This window comes from Bombyx mori, chromosome 9 (assembly GCF_030269925.1).
Source record: "Bombyx mori chromosome 9, ASM3026992v2".
Taxonomy (NCBI): Eukaryota; Metazoa; Arthropoda; class Insecta; order Lepidoptera; family Bombycidae; genus Bombyx; species Bombyx mori.
In genome coordinates, this window is record NC_085115.1 from 908,063 (window position 1) to 928,692 (window position 20,630).

The 20,630-nt window shown below is 39.0% G+C and overlaps 1 protein-coding gene and 1 long non-coding RNA gene across 3 annotated transcripts in view; one reads left to right on the top strand and one right to left on the bottom strand.

Moving 5' to 3' along the window:
• LOC101744108 (aminopeptidase N) overlaps window positions 1-20,630 on the top strand; it is a 35,744-nt gene that overhangs the window by 8,912 nt on the left and 6,202 nt on the right. The window contains exons 2-12 of the mRNA XM_038012730.2: window positions 628-1,411; window positions 2,843-2,998; window positions 3,752-4,045; window positions 6,903-7,086; window positions 8,173-8,329; window positions 10,537-10,793; window positions 13,504-13,702; window positions 14,606-14,886; window positions 17,770-17,969; window positions 18,929-19,093; window positions 19,757-19,900. Coding sequence (XP_037868658.1) covers window positions 628-1,411; window positions 2,843-2,998; window positions 3,752-4,045; window positions 6,903-7,086; window positions 8,173-8,329; window positions 10,537-10,793; window positions 13,504-13,702; window positions 14,606-14,886; window positions 17,770-17,969; window positions 18,929-19,093; window positions 19,757-19,900 — 2,821 coding nt within the window. The remainder of the gene's footprint in view (window positions 1-627; window positions 1,412-2,842; window positions 2,999-3,751; window positions 4,046-6,902; window positions 7,087-8,172; window positions 8,330-10,536; window positions 10,794-13,503; window positions 13,703-14,605; window positions 14,887-17,769; window positions 17,970-18,928; window positions 19,094-19,756; window positions 19,901-20,630) is intronic.
• On the bottom strand, window positions 11,782-15,769 carry LOC134199326 (uncharacterized). 2 transcript variants are annotated; one of them, XR_009973771.1, is made up of 4 exons: window positions 15,588-15,769; window positions 13,495-13,657; window positions 12,949-13,408; window positions 11,782-12,849 (listed from the first exon to the last, which is right to left on the bottom strand). It is a non-coding gene; the product is annotated as an uncharacterized LOC134199326 (long non-coding RNA). The 2 variants fall into 2 exon arrangements; XR_009973770.1 differs by having other exon boundaries at window positions 11,782-13,408; window positions 15,588-15,761.

Below are 20,630 nucleotides of genomic sequence, written 5' to 3' on the forward strand. Positions count from 1 at the left end.
GTATACGCACCCCTCTGAGTACGACAAATGACTAATTCGTTACACAGATTTCCTCCACAGCTCGTAAAGCGTCACGATGTGTTTGGGAAAGTAATGAAGTCTCTCATCAATCTTGTCTTTAATATCTGTTGTGACAATTAGAGTAGTATCGAGTCCAATATGTAGAGTAGAGTTTTTTTTTAAATAAAATACTTAGGCAGCTCTTTTGGTATTGCGATTACCAAAACTCTTATGTACTGCAGCGTCAATAATCAAAGCTAAAATACTTTGTAAAACTTTTATAAAATGTGTGACTGTCATTTGTTATGTCGAGGACGTTGAAGAGACATATCCTCAAGAGAAATGTTTTATTTTTTTTTATTGCTTAAATGGGTGTGCGAGTTCACAGGCCACCTGGTGTTAAGTGGTTACAGGAGCCCATAGACATCTACAATGTAAATACGCCACCCACCTTGAGATAAGGTCTAAGGTTTCAGTATAGTTACAACGGCTGCCCCACCCTTCAAACCGAAACGCATTACTGCTTCACGGCAAAAATAGGCAGGGCGGTGGTAACTACCCGTGCGGACTCACAAGAGGTCCTACCATCTACTACTATATATTCTACAAAATACAATTTGTTCACAGGCCGGGCTAATGGCGATTTGTCTATGCAAACACATGAACCATTAAACGTAGTGGATGGCACTACGAAAACCGAAAGAGGAATCATTCTATCAAAGCCGTTAGTTCTATTTATATTCGTAATATTCGTACTGACTTTGGTGACGTCATCGCTTTTGGTGTACAATTTCGCTGCCTGCCCTAAAACTGATCAGCTGGCTAATGTCACAAAATACGAACTCTGTAGAGTTGCGGAAGCTAAACTGTCCCTTAATGAAACTAATAAAGATATACCTAAAGACAGGAATATAGAGGCTAACGATAAGAAATCAGCAACAGAAAGAAATATAGCTATAAGTAAGAATGAAATAGAGAAAGTCAAAGATGCAGAAGGTAAAGACGTCATGAACGATACAAATTTGGAGACACCTAAAGAATTTCGTTTACCTCAAAACGTGAAGCCGGAGAATTATTATCTAAACATTACTCCATTCTTCTTAGAGAATAATTTCACGTTTCAAGGCGAAGTTACTATATTGTTAACGGTTTTTAATGAGACTAATGAGATTATCTTCCATGGAGTCGATTTAGTGTTTAGAGATCTGAAGTTGCTGACAGAGAAAGATAGAAGAATAATAGACATCCTGAAAACAGAGGAAGATAAATTGAGGCAGTTTCATACAGTGACCGTTCGAGATAAATTAGAGGTTGGAATGCAGTATCTATTGGTAATAAGCTACTCAGGGGTCCTTAACGATGATCTCCATGGTTTTTATAGGAGCTCTTATGAAGACGGAGGCGTTAGAAAGTGAGTAATATCCTTCTTAATTAATTAGTATTTTTATATTAGCTCGGGTTTGGTGAATGGGACGAACGACTCAGCTGATGTACGGTCATTCCAACGGATATCGATAAGGTTGAAATATCAATTGCATTAATGGTTATGTTATCCTCAAATTTGAACGCATGACTGCTTCCCTGCAGAAAATGAATAGTGATAGTACCAGTTTCGTGTGTTCTCGCACCGGTAGAATTGCACTTCTCATATAAGTATATCCTATCTCTTGATTTAAAAGTTTTTAGTTTTACAAAACTAGCTGTTATTCGTATTGGTTTTATTTTTATTTTTTATCAAGGCTTTCAGACCTTCAGAATATAAGAGTGCACTTAGTATACCAAATACGTATCTATCCAAATTAGTCCTTTGATACTACTGGGTATAGGCCTTCACTTTTTTATGCCATAATGTTAAATCACCCGCCATTATCATTTACGTCTGCGTCGCCGTCCTGACTATATCATCGGTCCACCGAGCCATAGGTGTGTCGGCACCTTAACCTTGACCTAATCTTGACTACCATTCCGTTACTATCTTACTCTATTTATTATCATTTCGCCTGGCTAAGTGTCTAATTACATAATAAAATGGACTCCTTAATAGAGCGGTATAGACTAATGATCTTGTAAAATCTAAATACTGGATTTGAAAAAAGAAACGAATCTACCAATAGGAATCCGGCAGATTATACATCTAAAGTGGACATTTTTGCTTATATGTAGAGTGTCTATAGAACAAAAATCCGTGCGAGATCGTGTCGTGTAGCTTTAAACAACTCCGCGACTCGAGGCGACTCGCTTCTGGACTTGAATGAGGACATTAACATTCTAAAGGTTCGCCCTCACTTGTGCATGCTCAATAACACAGGCTGCTCACACTTTTATTGATAGCTAATAGCTTATTGTTTTTTTATTATTATCGTCGACGAGGCAAACGAACATGCGGCGCAGCTGGGGATAAATGGTTCTACTGTTGTTCATTGATGGGATTACGACTAAAACCTTCCTTGGAATTCCAATAATCACGAAAGTTACACAACTCATACGCCATAAGCAGACAAATATGCAAATATTTTATATAATAGGTTACTTCGGAAATCAAGTTTCGATTGATTTACTGGTGGTAGGACCTCTTGTGAGTCCGCACGGGTAGGTACCACTGCCCTGCCTATTTCAGCCGTGAAGCAGTAATGCGTTTCGGTTTGAAGGGCGGGGCAGCCTTTGTAACTATACTGAGACCTTAGAACTTATATCTCAAGGTGGGTGGCGCATTTACGTTGTAGATGTATATGGGCTCCAGTAACAACTGAACACCAGGTGGGCTGTGAGCTCGTCCACCCATCTAAGCAGTAAAAAATTTTTTTTTTAGGTTGTGTGTTTTAGTTTTCTGAATGCCCCTCAGGTGGATAGCTGTGACGCAGTTCCAAGCTATGGACGCCCGGAGAGCGTTCCCTTGCTGGGACGAGCCGGCCATGAAGGCGCGGTTCACTATTACCATCGGAAGACCGGCCAATATGACTTCCTTGTCCAATATGAACAGTATTAAGCAGTCCCCACAGTAAGTAGTTTTAGTTCAAGGTCTGATCTTAGTTCTTGTTGATTCAGAGAAAAATACTTTAAATACGACAAAGATTTATAAAATGATTTTATTATCGTCGCTAGTTGATACGTATGCAGATTTTCAAAATGATTGGATGACTTGAATTTTAGTGGATATTACGTGGAAAGATTTTGTTTCATAGATAAATCGATGTCGCCTTTCACTTGGTATAAAATAGTTACCGGAGCCCATAATTGAGATACGAGATTGAAATTATATTTTATAACCAAACTAGAAGCTAAAGGTGCTACGCTATAAAAGTAGATAGGACGGAGGTGCCTATCCGGGTGGGGTTATTGCCAAAATTCATAATGCAAATTCATACATTTTGCGGGTTTGTTTTTTACTACACATTTTTTCCATCTTTATTTATCATGCCTCCATCGTTCAATTCGATCGTGCGTCAGATACGTACTTCTTTAGGAGACTTGCTGCCTATTCATTCTCATACATCAGCACGTATTATTTATATGGTGTATCTCTCTACTAGAGGTGTTAGAATGTTTAATTTCTAACTGCCTTGTTATACTTTTCCTACGAAAATACTAGAATACATATTTTGTTTTACCTAAACACTTTGATTTTATTTGTTTCTGTTAAATGGTATACCAGAAATCTTGGTTTTCAACAGTTAAGTTGTTTTTATTTAGATATATTTTAAACAATTAGCAATGAAAATGAAATTAACAAAAATGTTTTGTCTGTTTCCAGTGACAGTGTCGAAGGCTACATTAATGATTTTTACGAAGAATCATTGCCGATGTCGACGTATCTCGTCGCGTTTGCCGTCACAGATTTCAGTAGTAAATCGAAGGACACGTTCTCGGTGTGGGCGCGACATAAAGTCCTACCGGCCGCTTCTTTCGCCCTCGAAATCGGCTCGAAGATACTGAAGTTTCTAGAGAATTATTACGATATAAAATTTCCTTTACCGAAGATCGACATGATTGCTTTACCGGACTTCAAGAACGGTGCTATGGAGAACTGGGGACTCTTGACTTTCAGGTAACAAATTCTTTGGACTAGAAATTATTTTTCGTATTGAACATGGGTGGAAGTTCGCCACACACTTTGACACCGACGGTCGAAGTCTCAATTCTATTGTATGGCGGCTGTTCTGACCTTAACCTGCTTTTTTAACGACTGCTTTTTTTTATTGCTTAGATGGGTGGATGAGCTCACAGCCCACCTGGTGTTAAGTAGTTACTGGAGCCCATAGACATCTAAAACGTAAATGCGCCACCCACCTTGAGATATAAGTTCGAAGATCTCAGTATAGTTACAACGGCTGCCCTACCCTTCAGACCGAAACGCATTACTGCTTTACGGCAGAAATAGGCAGGGCGGTGGTACCTACCCGCGCGGACTCACAAGAGGTCCTACCACCGCTTTGCGGCAGGATCTTATATATGCGGGCTCACAGTACTCCCGGATTCGATCGTTTTACACGATGGTACTCATATATCATGGATAATGTTCACAAATAGAAAGAAGCGTGAAAGACGATAAGTGTAACAGGGGGTGAGCGAAGAAATGGTATATGATAGAGGAGTATGGAAGGAGAAAACATGTTGCGCCGACCCTAGGCGACTGGGAAAAGGGCAGGATAATGATGATTGTTCACGAACACTGCTTAAGTATTTACTTATAAAAGTACTTATAAAAAGACCTTCTGATGTAATTTGAACAGCGGTATAGTTGCATCACTCCATAAAATCACCATACTGGTGGTAGGACCTCTTGTGAGTCCGCACGGGTAGGTACCACCACCGTGCCTATATCTGCCGTGAAGCAGTAATGCGTTTCGGTTTGAAGGGTGGGGCAGCCGTTGTAACTATATTTGAGACCATTAGAACTTATATCTCAAGGTGGGTGGCGGATTTACGCTGTGGATGTCTATGGGCTCCGGTAACCACTTAACACCAGGCTGTGAGCTCGTTCACCCATCTAAGCAATAAACATAAAATAAAAAAGTACACCGGGCGTCTTATCTTTTAGGCTACGACATCATCACATTCTATCCACAGATACTAGTTAGATATATATTAGACTGACCCGGATATAGTGCGTTCTATGACAGAAAGACTAACAATTAATTACGTCGAAAATGTTGGACTGAGTATAAATAATAATAATAATAAATAATCGCGAAATTAAACCTTGAACATATTTTCATGTTTTTAGAACCTCAGGAAATTCCTGAAAGCGTTTATGAATATAAAATACTCATGAATTTTAAAGCACCGAGCGCTTTATGCTGAAAAGCGTTGGCAGTCTCTATTCATGATATGAGCTTGTCTAGAATGGTGTCTTTTAAATTCCCTCGACAACAAAGGGGCCACTCGATGCTGAGTAGTTGCCGTCCGTAACATCAGCAATGCGGGGAGCCGCATATACTGTGAACTGATCTATATGAGACGACATTCTCATAAATAATTTGAGGAATAGGTTTTATAATAGAATAGCTGACTCGGCAGACTTCGTAGTGCCTCAATCGATAAATAAAAAGATCTAAACGGTTGTATAAAATAAACTTAGAACAAACAAAAGGAATTCGTCCGACGGGCGGGACACCAAAGGAAAAACAAAATTTATTTAATTTCGAGCATTTTCATATTTATCTACCTTTTAAACCTTATCTGGACTCCCACAAATAATTCATTCAAGTCAATCCAGCCGTTTAGGCGGAATTCAGTGACATACTGACCACGCGTATAGTAGCATTATATATATAAAGAAAAGAATACCAGACTACCGCACACATAAGTAATTAGTGTTACCGTCTTATCCCTAGAGATGATTGCTTAAGAACTTGTCGACTGCTTATAATGTTTCCACTTTACTCAGTCTTTCGGTTAGCCACAATCAGGATGCGTTTTTCAGTTGATTGTGACAATTTTTTTGAGGCATTTGATACTAATAATAAATCTTATATCAGCGTTAGAGACCGAGGTACCATCAACTAGCTGTATACCACGTCTGAATAAGGTTGAATATCGCGAGGCTCCCAGAATTTATCGCGTATTCAAGGACAGCTTGCAAATAATTCAGGCCTTGAATACCAACGACCTTTGCGCGAATTCCGTCGAGGTTAAGCTTGTTCAATATGACATTAACTTCATTTGAGGTTTTTTCCTCGGCGTCCGATATTTTATTTTCCTGAATTAAATAGGTATTATCCGCGTTAATACTTTCGGCAATTCTATGTAAATCACGTACGAAATAACGAAATCTTTTTAATTTATGTGCAATCAGTACATTACATGCAGCGAGTGCATTGTCTGTTTATGCTGTCAGTACATTAATTTTTTATGTCGCTACGCAATTATGACTTAAGATTTGAGGTAGGAGAATCATTGTTCTTTTATTTATTTATTGCTTAGATGAGTGGAGGACGAGCTCACAGCCCACCTGATGTTAAGTGGTCACTGGAGCCCATAGACACCTACAATGGCTGCCCCACCCTTCGAACTGAAACGCATTACTGCTTCACGGTAGAAAGAGGCAGGGTCGTACCTACCCGCGCGGACTCACAAGAGGTCCTACCACCAGTAATTACACAGATTATAATTCTGCGGGTTTGAGTTTTATTACATGATTTTATTCCTGCACCGTGGAAGTCAATCGTGAACATTTTTTGAGTACGTATTTCATTAGAAAAATGGGTACCCGCCTGGGATTCGAACACCGGTGCACCGCTCAACACGAATGCACCGGACGTCCCTTAGGCCACGACGACTTAGTCGTAGACTTAGTAGTAATCGTGTTCGTAGTCAATTAAGAATCAGACCGTCATGTGACCAAATATGAGCTTGTCAGTGTAATCTCAATATCTGTAACTTTCTGAATGATTCGTTCTCAGGGAAATAGCCATGCTTTACCAGCAAGGTGTGTCAGCTACGATGGACAAGGTGCACGTGGCCACCGTGGTCGCTCACGAGATCGCTCATCAGTGGTTCGGGAACCTCGTGACGCCTTCCTGGTGGCGAGACCTTTGGCTGAACGAGGGTTTCGCTACGTACGTCGAATACGTTGCTGTCGATGCTGTGAGTTTATGACTTAGTTTGGTTCCATTGGCTGATGTGATGCTGGCTTAAGAATTTTATTACTAGCTGACCCGGCAGACCTCGTAGTGCCTCAATCGATAAATAAAAGACCTAAACTTTTGTATAAAATAAACTTAAAACAAACAAAAAAAATCGGTCCGACGGGAGACATATCAAAGGAAAAACAAAATTGCTATTTGCTTATTTAATTCCAAGCATTTTCATATTTATCTACCTTTTAAACCTTCTCTGGACTTCGACAAATAATTCAAAACTAAAATTAGCCAAATCTGTCCAGCCGTTCTCGAGTTTTAACGACTAACGAACAGCAATTCTTTTTTTATATATGAGTCGTCTATTATCAAAGGTGGCAATCTGTGCATTTGGACAAAAAAATGTTATTGATATGTCAATACAGATTGATTTGAACATAATCGTCTCCTTCAAAGAATACCGTTCAAAACCTGCATTAAATAAAGGTTAATACTTAACCTGTTATTTATCTAAGATGTCGTTCAGAAGAGTTTTGTGACTGCCAATGGAACACAAAGTCAATAATTCGTTTTTCTGATTTACTAATGATTGTCCAAAAGTCACATTGCCGACTTTGATAATAGTCGACTCATATATAGAAGATTAAAGAGTCCTTGTCTAGTTGGTAAAACAAAAGGTTCATGTTGATACTGTGTTTTTAAATTGGATCGATATGCAGATCTGTTATTTCTGCCACGGTCTACCCAGTGGTTTTCGGAGTATAAGTACCTACACTATAAGTTCGTCTATCATTTCTCTATAACAATTAACAAACACCAACGGCAAACCAGAACTATAGCATATAGCTTACCAATAAAATCCTTTTTTGTATTTGTTTGACTAGTTTACTGCCAGGTTTTTAATATTCTTAAGTTACGAACGGATTCATATATTTTCTATTCTAGATATATTTCGATTCTAGATAATTGACATAGATATTGGTTATATATTTATTGAAAACTTTTGAACTTCTACTTTTAACAGACCCGCCAGATTACTGGAAACTCGAGGGATCATTCATCATTTTGACTAATGCAAAATATATTTTTTTAGGTTGAGAAATCGTGGAATCTTACCGAGCTGTGTATTTTGGACCAAGTCCACAATGTATTCCAATTGGATGCGCTGAACTCTTCGCATCAGCTCTCCGTCGACGTCACGGCTTCCGAAGAGACCGACGCTATATTTGACAAAATATCATATGGAAAAGGTTCGATCATGATTTTTACTTTTATGGGCTTACTCTGACAGGCTAGTTGGCTTCTAAATATTGACTAAGACGATGGACTAAAGAGGGAAGACGTTACAGCTTTCTTATTTAATACGCTTTTATTAGCTTCAGGCGTATGTATGTTTGTAACGGAATCTTTGAACATGATTTTGGCCCCCTTCAAAACGTCGGGTTAACTCGAAATTTAGTATACTTATTAAGGACTGATAACTAATCAATATTAAAAAAAAAATGAAAAAGAAAAGTTTTAAAAGTTGAAATTCAACTAAAAATGAAAAATAAATAATAGTCTAAAAAAACTTACAAAATACGCTTTTGTAGAAAATCCAACAAACAAATAGAAAATAAATTTTAATAAAAATTGTGTAAGAAAAAATAATTTTATTGCAAAAAGCATGGGGTTCATGGTATCAGTAGTTATAAATATTTTATGAACAGATATGAGTAGATGGCTTAGCACCGAACGCTTATGAAACCAATTACAACTACTCAATAGATGGTAGACAGCAAATAACCGCTTTAAAAAGAATCACGAATCGATCGTTACAATTTATTTCTTTGTATGAAAGAACTTCAGTTTGACGTTCATTAATTTGGCTATCAGTACACAGTGTTTTATTTTTATTGCTAGCCTGGTGTTAAGTGGTCACTACCCACCACCTACCTTGAGATATGAGTTTTAAGGTCTCAGTATACGGTTGCCCCAGCCTTCAAACTGAAACGCAATACTGCTTCACGGCAGAAATAGGCAGGGTGGTGGTGCCTACCCGTGCGGACTCACATGACGCTTTATCTCCAGTAATTATGCTAATTATAATTATTGCGGATTAGATTTTTGTTACATGAAGTCGTCGTGGCCTAAAGGATAAGACGTCCGGTGCATTCGTATCTAGCGAAGCACCGGTGTTCGAATCCCGCAGGCGGGTACCAATTTTTCTAATGAAATACGTACTTAACAATTGTTCACGATTGACTTCCATGGTGAAGGAATAACATCGTGTAATAAAAATCAAACCCGCAAAAATTATAATTTGCGTAATTACTGGTGGTAGGACCTCTTTGTGAGTCCGCACGGGTAGGTACCACCGCCCCGCCTATTTCTGCCGTGAAGCAGTAATGCGTTTCGGTTTGAAGGGTGGGGCAGCCGTTGTAACTATACTGAGAACTTAGAACTTATATCTCAAGGTGTGTGGCGCATTTACGCTGTAGATGTCTATGGGCTCCAGTAACCACTTAACACCAGGTGGGCTGTGCGCTCGTCCACACACCTAAGCAATAAAAAATAAAAAAAAAACATGAAGTTAGTCCTTTTAATGTGGAAGTCATTCGTGAACATTCGTTAAGTACGTATTTCATCAGAAAAATTGTACCCGCCTGCGGGATTCGAACACCGGCGCACACGTATCGCTTGATACGACTGTGTTGATGCACCTGGTGTTATCCTTTAGGCCACGATGACTTCAGTTTTACATGATTTTGTTTAATTATTTTTTATTGAGTCTAGATTTTTTAAGTAATTATGTAAAGTAATCCAATCTAGAAATTTAATGAACACGTGCCTCTATTTATTTTGTTTATTTATTTGGGAAACAAACAGCACAATACAAACATATAATATTTAAAAAAATATAGATAAAACAATAACCAAATATGTTTCCACAATCAAAATGACATATAAGTAGAAAGCGAACAGCGAAGAGAAATTTAGAAATTTAAATTACAAAAAACAAAAGCAACACAATACGCACATATTATTTTATACATCAACTTACACTATAGAACTACATATAATACTCATCGGACTAAATCACCTTATAAATACTTTAAAATAGCATTTCTATATGCTACAAGTGACAAGCAAAAGATGTCAGCATTAGAGAACTTAGCATCATACAACCTACAAGATCTACGGATAAAAGAATTAGAAGCATATTTCGTTCGAGCCGTGGACATGTGGAAGGTCTGTTTAGAACGCGCGGAAATACGACTACATTTAAATGAAATTTTGAAAAGAAGATAGCTAGAATCAATCTCGTTATTTATTACTTTATATAAAAACATTTGATCCTTCAGTAGCCTACGATCGACTAGAGCGATAAATTCTGTCGGTTCTGGAGAGTTAAAGCGACGACAATGGTATAAAAGATGCTTAAAAAAATTTCATTTTTTGGTAACTACAAATTCAGGTGCCGCTCTGCTCCGGATGCTGAACCACATTCTCACTGATGATATCTTCAACGCGGGCGTCACTAACTACCTGAAATCGAAGATGTATGGGAACGCGGAGCAGAAGGATCTCTGGGCTGCGCTGACTGCGGTCGCCACGCAAAGGAACCTCAAAATCGATGTTGCGGTCGTCATGGACTCGTGGACTTTGCAGACTGGATTCCCGGTGCTCACCGTCAATAGAGATTACGGAAACCAACAAATCAAATTCAGTCAGGTTTGGTCATGATTTGTTGCATTATTTGTGATAGGGCGTATTCACCACACATAAGGATTCCGTCGTGCGTTTTTCTTTTTATTGCCCTTTTCGGCAGACGAGCATACGGCCCATCTGATGGTGAGTGGTTACCGTCGCCCATGGACTTCAGCAATGCCACGGGCAGAGCCAAGCCGCTGCCTACCGCTTAATACTCTCCACAAGCCTCGTTTGAAGAAGGAGATGTCATAGCGCTCGGGAAATACCGTGGAGGGGAGCTCATTCCATAGCCGGATGGTACGTGGCAAAAAATATCTCTGGAAACGCACTGTCGATGACCGCAGTGGCTCCAGGTAGTATGGATGAACTCTACTCCGGTGGCGGGCGGTGCGATGGTAAAAACGAGATACCGGTATCATTTCGAACAATTCCTCAGAGCACTCCCCATGGAACATACGGTATTTGAAGAGTGAGGCAGCCGTTAAACAATAAATTTGGGACGAGTCGACATTGATAATGCTTTGTAAATTACAATGCTATAGTAGATGAGATTATTTACTCATGTAAAACTCACAATACAAATTTCAGTACCAACTAATTAATGAATGCGAATTTTCTAGGTTAATATAAAGAAAAAAAACATTTTATAAAAGATAAATAATTGACGTTGAAAATGTTGCAATTATTAATCAATAGATGGCGGTCAAGGTAATCCAGCTTACTATTTAACAGAAGATTATAGTTTTCTTTATCATCATCATCATTCTCCTGCCCTTCTCCTAGTCATCTGGGGTCGGCGTAACATGTTTTCTCCTTCCATACTCCTCTATCATATACCATTTCTTCGCTCACTCCCCTCTTACACATATCGTCTTTCACGCAATCCATCCATTTCTTCTTAGGTCTACTTCTTCCTCTTCCTTTCTTAGTTTTCTTTAATACTTATATCTAAAAAGATTATCATACCGTGTAAGCAGCACAGATTTAAGTAAAAATTAATTTAACCCAATTTATTTCCGAAATTACTTTATTTTTCAACAGATGTCACTACGTTGCACAAAATAAAATAAAATTAGTCCTAAGTTATTAATTCATTTCAATATTATTGGAAATTAAAAATATTTGATTTGCAATAGGCGACCTGGTATCGTTATAAATCGACTATGCGCCTTTTAGTAGGTGCTTAAATTTATATTGTGAGTCTACATGAGTAAATAATCTCATTTTCTACAACTGTCGCTTAGCAATAACTCGTTCTGGTTTGAAAAATTGCAAATGATTATGTAATTCAGACTTTGTCATGTAAAGAAATACGCAGCGTCATCCATGTTCTGGATAAGATGGACCCAATGCCTGGATATCTGAACCTAAGATACCCGGAACTGTCGTGTTCATTCCCGTTACTTTTCCACGCCTCAGCTTGACCATGTCCTACTCGATTCCAGAAAGAAATCCCCTCTCCCATACCTATCTCTCTTTTCAACCTAATTGGTGATTGCTAGTATTTATCCACGACCGATGGTGCTAATTCATCATCAAGTGGGCCGTATACTCTTTATTCCAAGACACTAAAAATCCCCATCGGGCCTTAAAGCCACGTGACGCACGTGCCGCTAATAAAATTACATAGCTTATCAACACAATCCGGATTCCTTTTATCAATAAAATACCGTCTGTATTATTCATAGGCGTGCTATCATTTGATTAGATCATTTTCCGAATAATACCAGTAATGAAATCGATACACAAGGATAAATATAACGATGATGTAGATTTACTAATTAAACCGAATGCACTTAATTGATAACAAAAATTGTGCGTCATCGCGTTTTATAGAATTTGATTTTTTGGTTGATTGAATTTCTGAGTTCGTTCCACGGCTATGTTGGAATTAAATAAGTTTTAGGGCTATTTTTAAAATAAATCCTTCATGGCGTACGATTACCAAGGACACCTGCTTTAATTATGATATATTAAGAAGCATCTATCCTATAATCAACTGGTCTGGTTTTGTCGCGAAGAAGCCATTCGTTTCGTGGAGATATTTTCTTTGACAAGACTTCAACCTCGTCCAATACTGAAAAAACCAATAATTAGTGAACGCGCTTTCCTCAGCAGGCTACTTCTTGAAGTTAGTTTAACAACAATAATTCAATAAGAAATGACATCTACTGACATTTGAAAATTCTTTAATTTGTACATATATTTATAAGCCCCGATGTAGTCATTCTCTTTCGCTTGTTTCTTTTATGATCTACCCTGGCCTGCTCTGCTTTGCGGCACAGAGTTTATGCATAATATCTGAAATAGTTCCTCAAGAGTGCGTTTTCAGAGATCTGCTCTGTCACGTGCCATGTGGCTCTGGAATCTTCTCTTCCACGATGTGTCCCGAACGCTATGGCATATCCTTCTTTAAGCGACTTGGCTGTACCTCTGACATTGCGGCTGTCCATCAGTAACAACTCACCATCTGGTCTTCCGACAAAGGCGATATAAAAAAAACCTTTTCAAAACGCGTAGGCGACTATTTCCATTGATGCCATTTTTCATTGCGTTATGGTTTATACGCCACATTAGCGATCTTCTTATCCCATTGAGACATTATGAACTACGTTGAGTCATGCTGTGGTTTGTATCTATAACAAAAAATAATCCCATGGGAACTTATTCCTGCTTTCCTCTGTTATTTAATTCCTACAATAAAATTCTCAAAAAGGATTACATGTTTCAGGAAAGGTTCGTACTGATCAATGAAACATCATCATCTCAACAAGCGCCCCTGTGGTGGATACCTGTGTCTTACACAACAGCTTCCGAGCAAGATTTCCGGTCGACCAGACCAAAGTTCTGGCTTGAGGGAGTGCAGAGTGTCGTCAAAGACTTCCCTGTCAAGAACGAGGACTGGTTAATTGTTAATATTCAAGAAACAGGTGAGTGTTATAACTATACGATGCTTAAAAAAGGTGCGAATAGAATTGTAGGAGTGACAGGATAGATGAGTTTTAAGGTTAAAGGATCTAAAGTGGTAGCCTATTTAGGTATTAATTAGAACCCATGGCTCTTTAGGGTGTTGCTACTATTTCGTCATTGTTTGTTCTTAGTAAAAGTATCTTTACTTTATTCTTAACTACTTAACCATATCTATCCTAAGTACTGACTTTAGGCCATAAGTATTTCGGTATTGTGGGCCACTTACGTAAGACTAATCTGTCGGACAACGTCAAAACCTGCCCGTTCTGCATGAGCACTGTATACATGCTCTGTTAGGGAATTATTTTAGTTATTAAATCATAACTTGAGAATTGAAAACAAATATGCACAGCGTACGCTTGAGGTGGTCCGAATGAGAACTTCATTTTTTAACGTTCCCAGAGTAACGCGAGACAAAGGGTGCGGGGGCCAAACGTCTTTAATGCTTTTTGCATAAACATGCTCTATGGATGTAATGGCCTAGCAAAGACAAGATTGGACATCTTAGTTACTCAGACCAAGATATCTATCTAGACTCACATTCTGAAACGCTGTTGCACGATTTTCATGTCGGTATTTGGAGATAGGAGTGATGAAAAATCCAAAGGTGAAAGCATTGGTAACCTCATTGTCAAGCAATCGAGCAACTCCGATCTCAAGGGTTAAGATGGCCGACGTTTTACGCTTTAGTGTCTTTAAGCTTTCAGCGAAAGCTTCAATAGTGCTCGTTTGGCCTATTACTATGTATAATGAAAGGAAATGGAGAAACGTTGCTGTCATAGCATTCGATCTTCAACCACCATTCCAACATCTCTTTTTAATGACAACACTGAAATAGTTTTACTTTTCTTTTTCTCTGATAGGTTTCTACCGCGTGAACTACGACACCCGTAACTGGCAACTCCTGACTGCGGTACTCAACGACAAGAATCGTTTTCAAGAAATCCACGTCATCAATCGAGCCCAGATAGTTGATGACGCGATGAACCTTGCTCTGACCGGTCGTTTGGACTACAAGACGGCCTTGGACGTGGTCAGCTACCTCGCCCATGAACGCAGCTACGTACCATGGAAGGCCGGTCTTTCTGCCCTTGGCTATATTGACACCATGCTGTCAAATGGAGAGCATTATGTGGAATACGGGGTAAGTTTAGGGTCTCTACGTAATCTGTTTGTACGAGAACCTTTAAGTGGGGTTCAAACTATTTCATGTATATATCTTCAGCCCTTTGATATCTTCTGCCAAGCATATACCTTTATTTATTTATTGCTGAGATGGGTGGACGAGCTCACAGCCCACCTGGTGTTACGTGGTTACTGGAGCCAATAGACATCTACAACGTAAATGCGCCAACCACCTTGAGATATAAGTTCTAAGGTCTCAGTATAGTTACAACGGCTACCCCGCCCTTCAAAACGAAACGCATTACTGCTCCACGGCAGAAATAGGAATACCTACCCGTGCGGACTCACAAGAGGACCTACTACCAGTAATTATGCAAATTGTAATTTTACGGGTTAGATTTTTATAACACGATGTTATTCCTTCACCGTGTTCAATCAACAGTGAACAATTGTCAAGTACGTATCTCATTAGAAAACTTGGTACCCGCCTGCGGGATTCGAACACCGGTGCATCGTTAGGATACGAATGCACCAGACGTCTTATCCTTTAGGCCACGACGACTTCATCACTCCCTGTTATGTGTCACAACGTTCGATCGCCCGACATTCTTATCCCCATTTTTTTTTAATTGTTTCGACGGTTGGACGAGCCCACAGCCCACCTGGTGTTAAGTGGTTACTGGAGTCCATAGACATCTACAACGTAAATGCGCCACCCACCTTGATATATAAGTTCTTAGGTCTCAGTATAATTACCACTTTTCATCATTTCGTTTTTATAGTCGCGTTTAAATTAGCTTTTCCCTTCATGTTTTGAATTTGTTAAAGCATTACGTATTAATTTCCAAGTCGATAATTTATTGATCTTTAAAGTCGAAACTGTTTTATATCAAAATGTTATCAGCTAGTAAATGATACCTATATTATAATATAATATTACGGCAATAAATGTATTTACATTTACTTAGAAGTGGTATCAATAATGATAGCCTTTTTTCGGTTTGTTTTAAATGATCTTTTTGACTTAGCAACAAAATGTTTGACATCTCTATATCATCTTCTAGCATCTTCTAAAATATGATTTAAAAAAGACGAAGAACAAAATGTTCTATGCAAATTTTCGTTCAGATTTTAAATGATAAATCGTAATTTTTTCGATCGTTAAACGTGGCTTTGATTAATTTATAATTAGCTGGTAATTTACATTTTATTATTAACTATATTAGTTACTAGGTGACCCGGCGAACTTTGTTCCGCCTTAGAGGCAATAAATGAGCAGACTGATTTGATCAAGGTAAATTTTTTATTTGAATAATTAATGTAAATTAAAAAAGCAAGTACTTTAATGATATTTTATTGGCCATGTATTTTAGTTGTTATTATTATTTATTTATATTTATTTAAAATCTTATTAATTACATAATATTTTTTAAAAAATATATTAAAAATACAATTTTTAAAAAACACTATATAAAAATAGATTGCCGCTGATGGCGGTGTCTACGACACAAGCCACCAGTGGTTAGGACTCCAGAGTGAGAAACCTCCTCACAATGCGTGCAGTATCGAGGATAACTGCTTTCTGTATTAGGCCCTTAACCCAGCTGGATAACGAAAGTTTCTTAAGATGTTGATCGAAACTTTTCGCTATCAAGCCGTGTACCGATACAACTATTGGAACAATGATGGTTATTATTATTATTATTATATTTTCTTGTTCTTCTTCAGTCCTTTCACTCGGAATGTTTCGAATCCTAGTTGCATTACGGCTTCGTCGGGAAAGATTTGATCGTGTTGGTCCCGACATGGCCTTCTTAATGATTACCTATCTCGCATAATAAGCTAATAGAAACTCGAAACAAACACATCAACCGGTTAACTTCAAAATTCTACTATAATTAACCATAGACTACATTACGTTTAGCTGTCAGTTGCTTTTTGTTATTCCATATGAGTTGCGTTTTGTTTATACCACGTTGTATGTCACGTCCTACGGGAACGTGATAAAAGGTCCCATGTCATTCTCCTGGTTCTAAGCTACCTCCCTACCAATTTTCAGCCAAATCAGTTCAGCCGTTCTTGAGTTATAGATAGTGTAACTAACACGACTTTCTTTTATATATATAGATTGGAAGTCAAGGGTCGCGTTTAAATCTTCAAAACGGCCATTTTTGATTCAGAATCGCCGTCGAAGATTCCTTTAGTAGTCCATAATGCTATTATCGACTATCACTTTTGATAAAATAGGTTCTTTAAATGAATTAAATTAATCAAACTTATACAATCGTAGGTAAAATCAGACGGTAGAACACATGCGGTAGTTACCGCTAGATGTCGCTGTGTGTCACTAAAATTAATGTTAAACATTTTATTATTTAGTCAAGTTCAAGGAATACGTTGTGAAAATTACGTTAATGGGTTTCGCTAACAATTTAGCATCAAGTGGGAGTTCGTTTGTCTATTAAAGATGGATATAAAAGTAACAAAAACATGTTCTAGTAAAAATACAATGTGGTTTACCATTTTACCATGTATACAATGTGTCACCTAACCCATGCAACAGCCCGCTGAGTTTCTCGCCGAATCTTCACAGCGGGTTGCGATTCCGATCCGTTAGTAGATTCATTCGCGAAGCAGCTACTCTTGAGTTGTTAGGTCTCCTTTGAAGGCGCTCGGACCTGTTAGCAAATCCAACCTTTCCTGGCTGAGCCTTTGTGCGCTGACCTGTCCTGGTGAAAATGGAAAGGGCCGCCAGTAATACCTCATTCATATAAAAAAAACAATGTGGCTGTTGAAGCAGTAGTGAAGAGAAATAATTTTGTGTTCAAATTCAGTAAACTATGTATTATTTAAAAAGTTTGAAATCGCTTCTGACGGATACATTCTTTTCTTTTGTTCCCAGATATACGTTGATCGGCTGCTACAAGGGGCCATCAGAGATGTCGGATGGGACATTCGAGAAGACGAGAGTGTTATAACGGCCCAGCACAGGGTGGATCTCTGGGCATCGGCGTGCCATTTCGAGAATTCAGACTGCATACAGAATGCTATTATATCATTCAAGAATTGGAGCACTTCTCCTGACCCTGACCGCTTTAATGAGTAATTTTATAGCTCTTTTATTTGTTAGTAACACTTGAAGAACAAGGAACAGCTAGTTTATAACCCAATTGCAACCTAACCCATGCATCAACCCACTGAGTTTCTCGTCGGATCTTATCAGCGGGTCGCGATTCCGATCCGGTAGTAGATTCATTCGCGAAGTTGTTAGGTCTCCTTCGGAGGTGCTCAGGCAGCTGTTAGCAAATCCCACCCCTCCTTGCTGAGCCTTTGCTCGCCCACCTGTCCTGGTAAAACTGGAAAGGCCTTTGGGCCGCCAGTGATCCCTCGTTCGTAAAAAAAGTCAGTTTACGATACGGTTAAGTGACCTCTGGTTTTTAGTTGTGGGGCGGTATTATTAACACAAGCGGGGTCGCGTGCTTGTAATTTAATCAGAGAATATGTCGTTGTGGGCTTAGAATGAGAAACGCTGCGAAATAACGTTTTGTTTTCTCAAAAGATTTTGCGTTTTTTAAATTCGTCTTCAGTTGTGAAAAAAATAGGAAATTTCATTCTGAAATTTCAAAATTCATTTTGAAAATATTAAGCAACGATGAAACATTTTGCTTTTCTTATTTTCGATGATTTTCAGACACCACCACCCACCAGAACGCGCCACCCACCTTGAGGTATAAAGCATGCCTTGCCTTCTGTCGTAAAGCAGTAATGTGTTTCGGTTTGAAGGGTGGTGCAGCCGTTGTAACTATACTTGAGACTTTAGAACTTATAGCTCAAGGTGGGTGGCGCATTTACATTGTAGATGTCTATGGGCTCCAGTAACCGCTTAACACCAGGTTGGCTATGAGCTCGTCCACCCATCTAAGCAATAAATAAAATAAAATAGGCGGGGTGGTGGTACCTACCCGTGCGTACTCACAAAAGGTCCTACCACCGTTTTCTGTATTCGCGCCACATTTAAAATGATATGGAAATGAAGAGCTGTTTCCTGTATATACTTCCAGTATACCGGTGGACGTGCGCGGGATAGTGTACTGCATGGCGCTGCGGCTGGGCGGCGTCAGCGAGTGGCAGTTCGCGCTGGACCGCCTCCCCGCCGCCGCGCCCGCCGAGCGACACCGCCTGCTCTCCGTGCTCGGCTGCACCAGGACCCCGCACCTACTGCGCAGGTCAGACCCCGGAACTTAGCTGGCCGCCCCACCCAGCAAACAGAAATAGGCAGGGCGCTGGTATCTAGCACGCAAGTGACCCATTTTCATTGGTCGTTATACAGCACGCGTGTCTTCCTCGCACGCGGCCTTACAACTAATAAAATTCATCGGCAGAAACAGCCGTGGACGTTCACAATATCGGGATTGTTAAACTATTAGAGGCATAAAATCGTACAACATGACGTCCTTTCAAATCCAATATTCCAAATCATATAACTTACAAATATTTTCGGATTCGATTTTGTAAAATTATTTATATACAACTAAGCTGACCCGGCAGACTTCGTAGTGCCTTAATCGATAAAAAAAGAAAATTGTTATTTTTATTTAATTCTGAGCATTTTCATATTTATCTACCTTTTAAACCTTCTCTGGACTTCCACAAATAATTCAAGGCCAAAATTAGCCAAATCGGCCCAGCCGTTCTCGAATTTTAGCGAGACTAACGAACAGCAATTCATTTTTATATATATAGATAGATTGGATGTCTTTAATTTTAAGCACTAAAACTCTATCGAGAAACCCTACATAGGTAGAAGGTCAGCTTCTCCTTCTGTTTGCGAGGAACATCTGAATTTAATAATAAAAACAGTCTACAGATCTAAAAAAATACACTCATAGGTACTTGGACATGTCATTGCGGAACGACAGTGGCATACGGAAGCAGGACGTGGTGCGGGTCTTCTCTGCTGTCTCCAACACTGCCATAGGACAGCCCATATCCTTCAGCTTCATCAGAGAGAACTGGCAGAATATCAGAACGTAGTAAGTATGAAAGAGGACACAACGGTAGGCATTAGACCACACGCAAGTTCCATCATGGTATTGCCTCTGGAGATTCTCTATTTATGCGAAGCCATGGTCATTCGAAACATGCGATGATAAAAATTTTTCGAAGTAAACATATTACGTATGTATCGTAACGAAGTCGTCGTGGCCTAATGGATAAGACAGCCGGTGCATTCGTATCGATCGACGCGACTGCATCTGTGTTCGAATCCCGCAGGCAGGTAGCAATTTTTCAAATGAAATCTTTAGCTCATGTACAGAATAAACTTCACGTAGAAGGCATAATGCCGTCAGAAAATATATCTTGCGTTTTTTTTTTTGAGGGGAGCTCATTCCATAGCCGAATGGTACGTGGCAAAAAAGATCTCTGGAAACGCACTGTGGATGACCGCAGTGGCTCCAGCTAGTATGGATGAACTCTACTCCGGTGGCGGGCGGTGCGGTGGTAAAAACGAGATGCCGGTATCATCTCGAACAATTCCACAGAGCACTGCGTACTATACAATTGAGATATAGACCTCAAGTTTCAAAGCGGCACTGACGCTAGGATGTTTATGGGGTCCGGTAGCCGCTTAAGATCAAATGGAACGTTAGCTTGTTCAACGTGTTTAATATGATTTTATAATTACTTATTGTAAAAATGAATATTTAAAAAAAACTAATATTGAAAAAAAAAAAAATCTAATATTTAAAAAAAAAAAAAAAA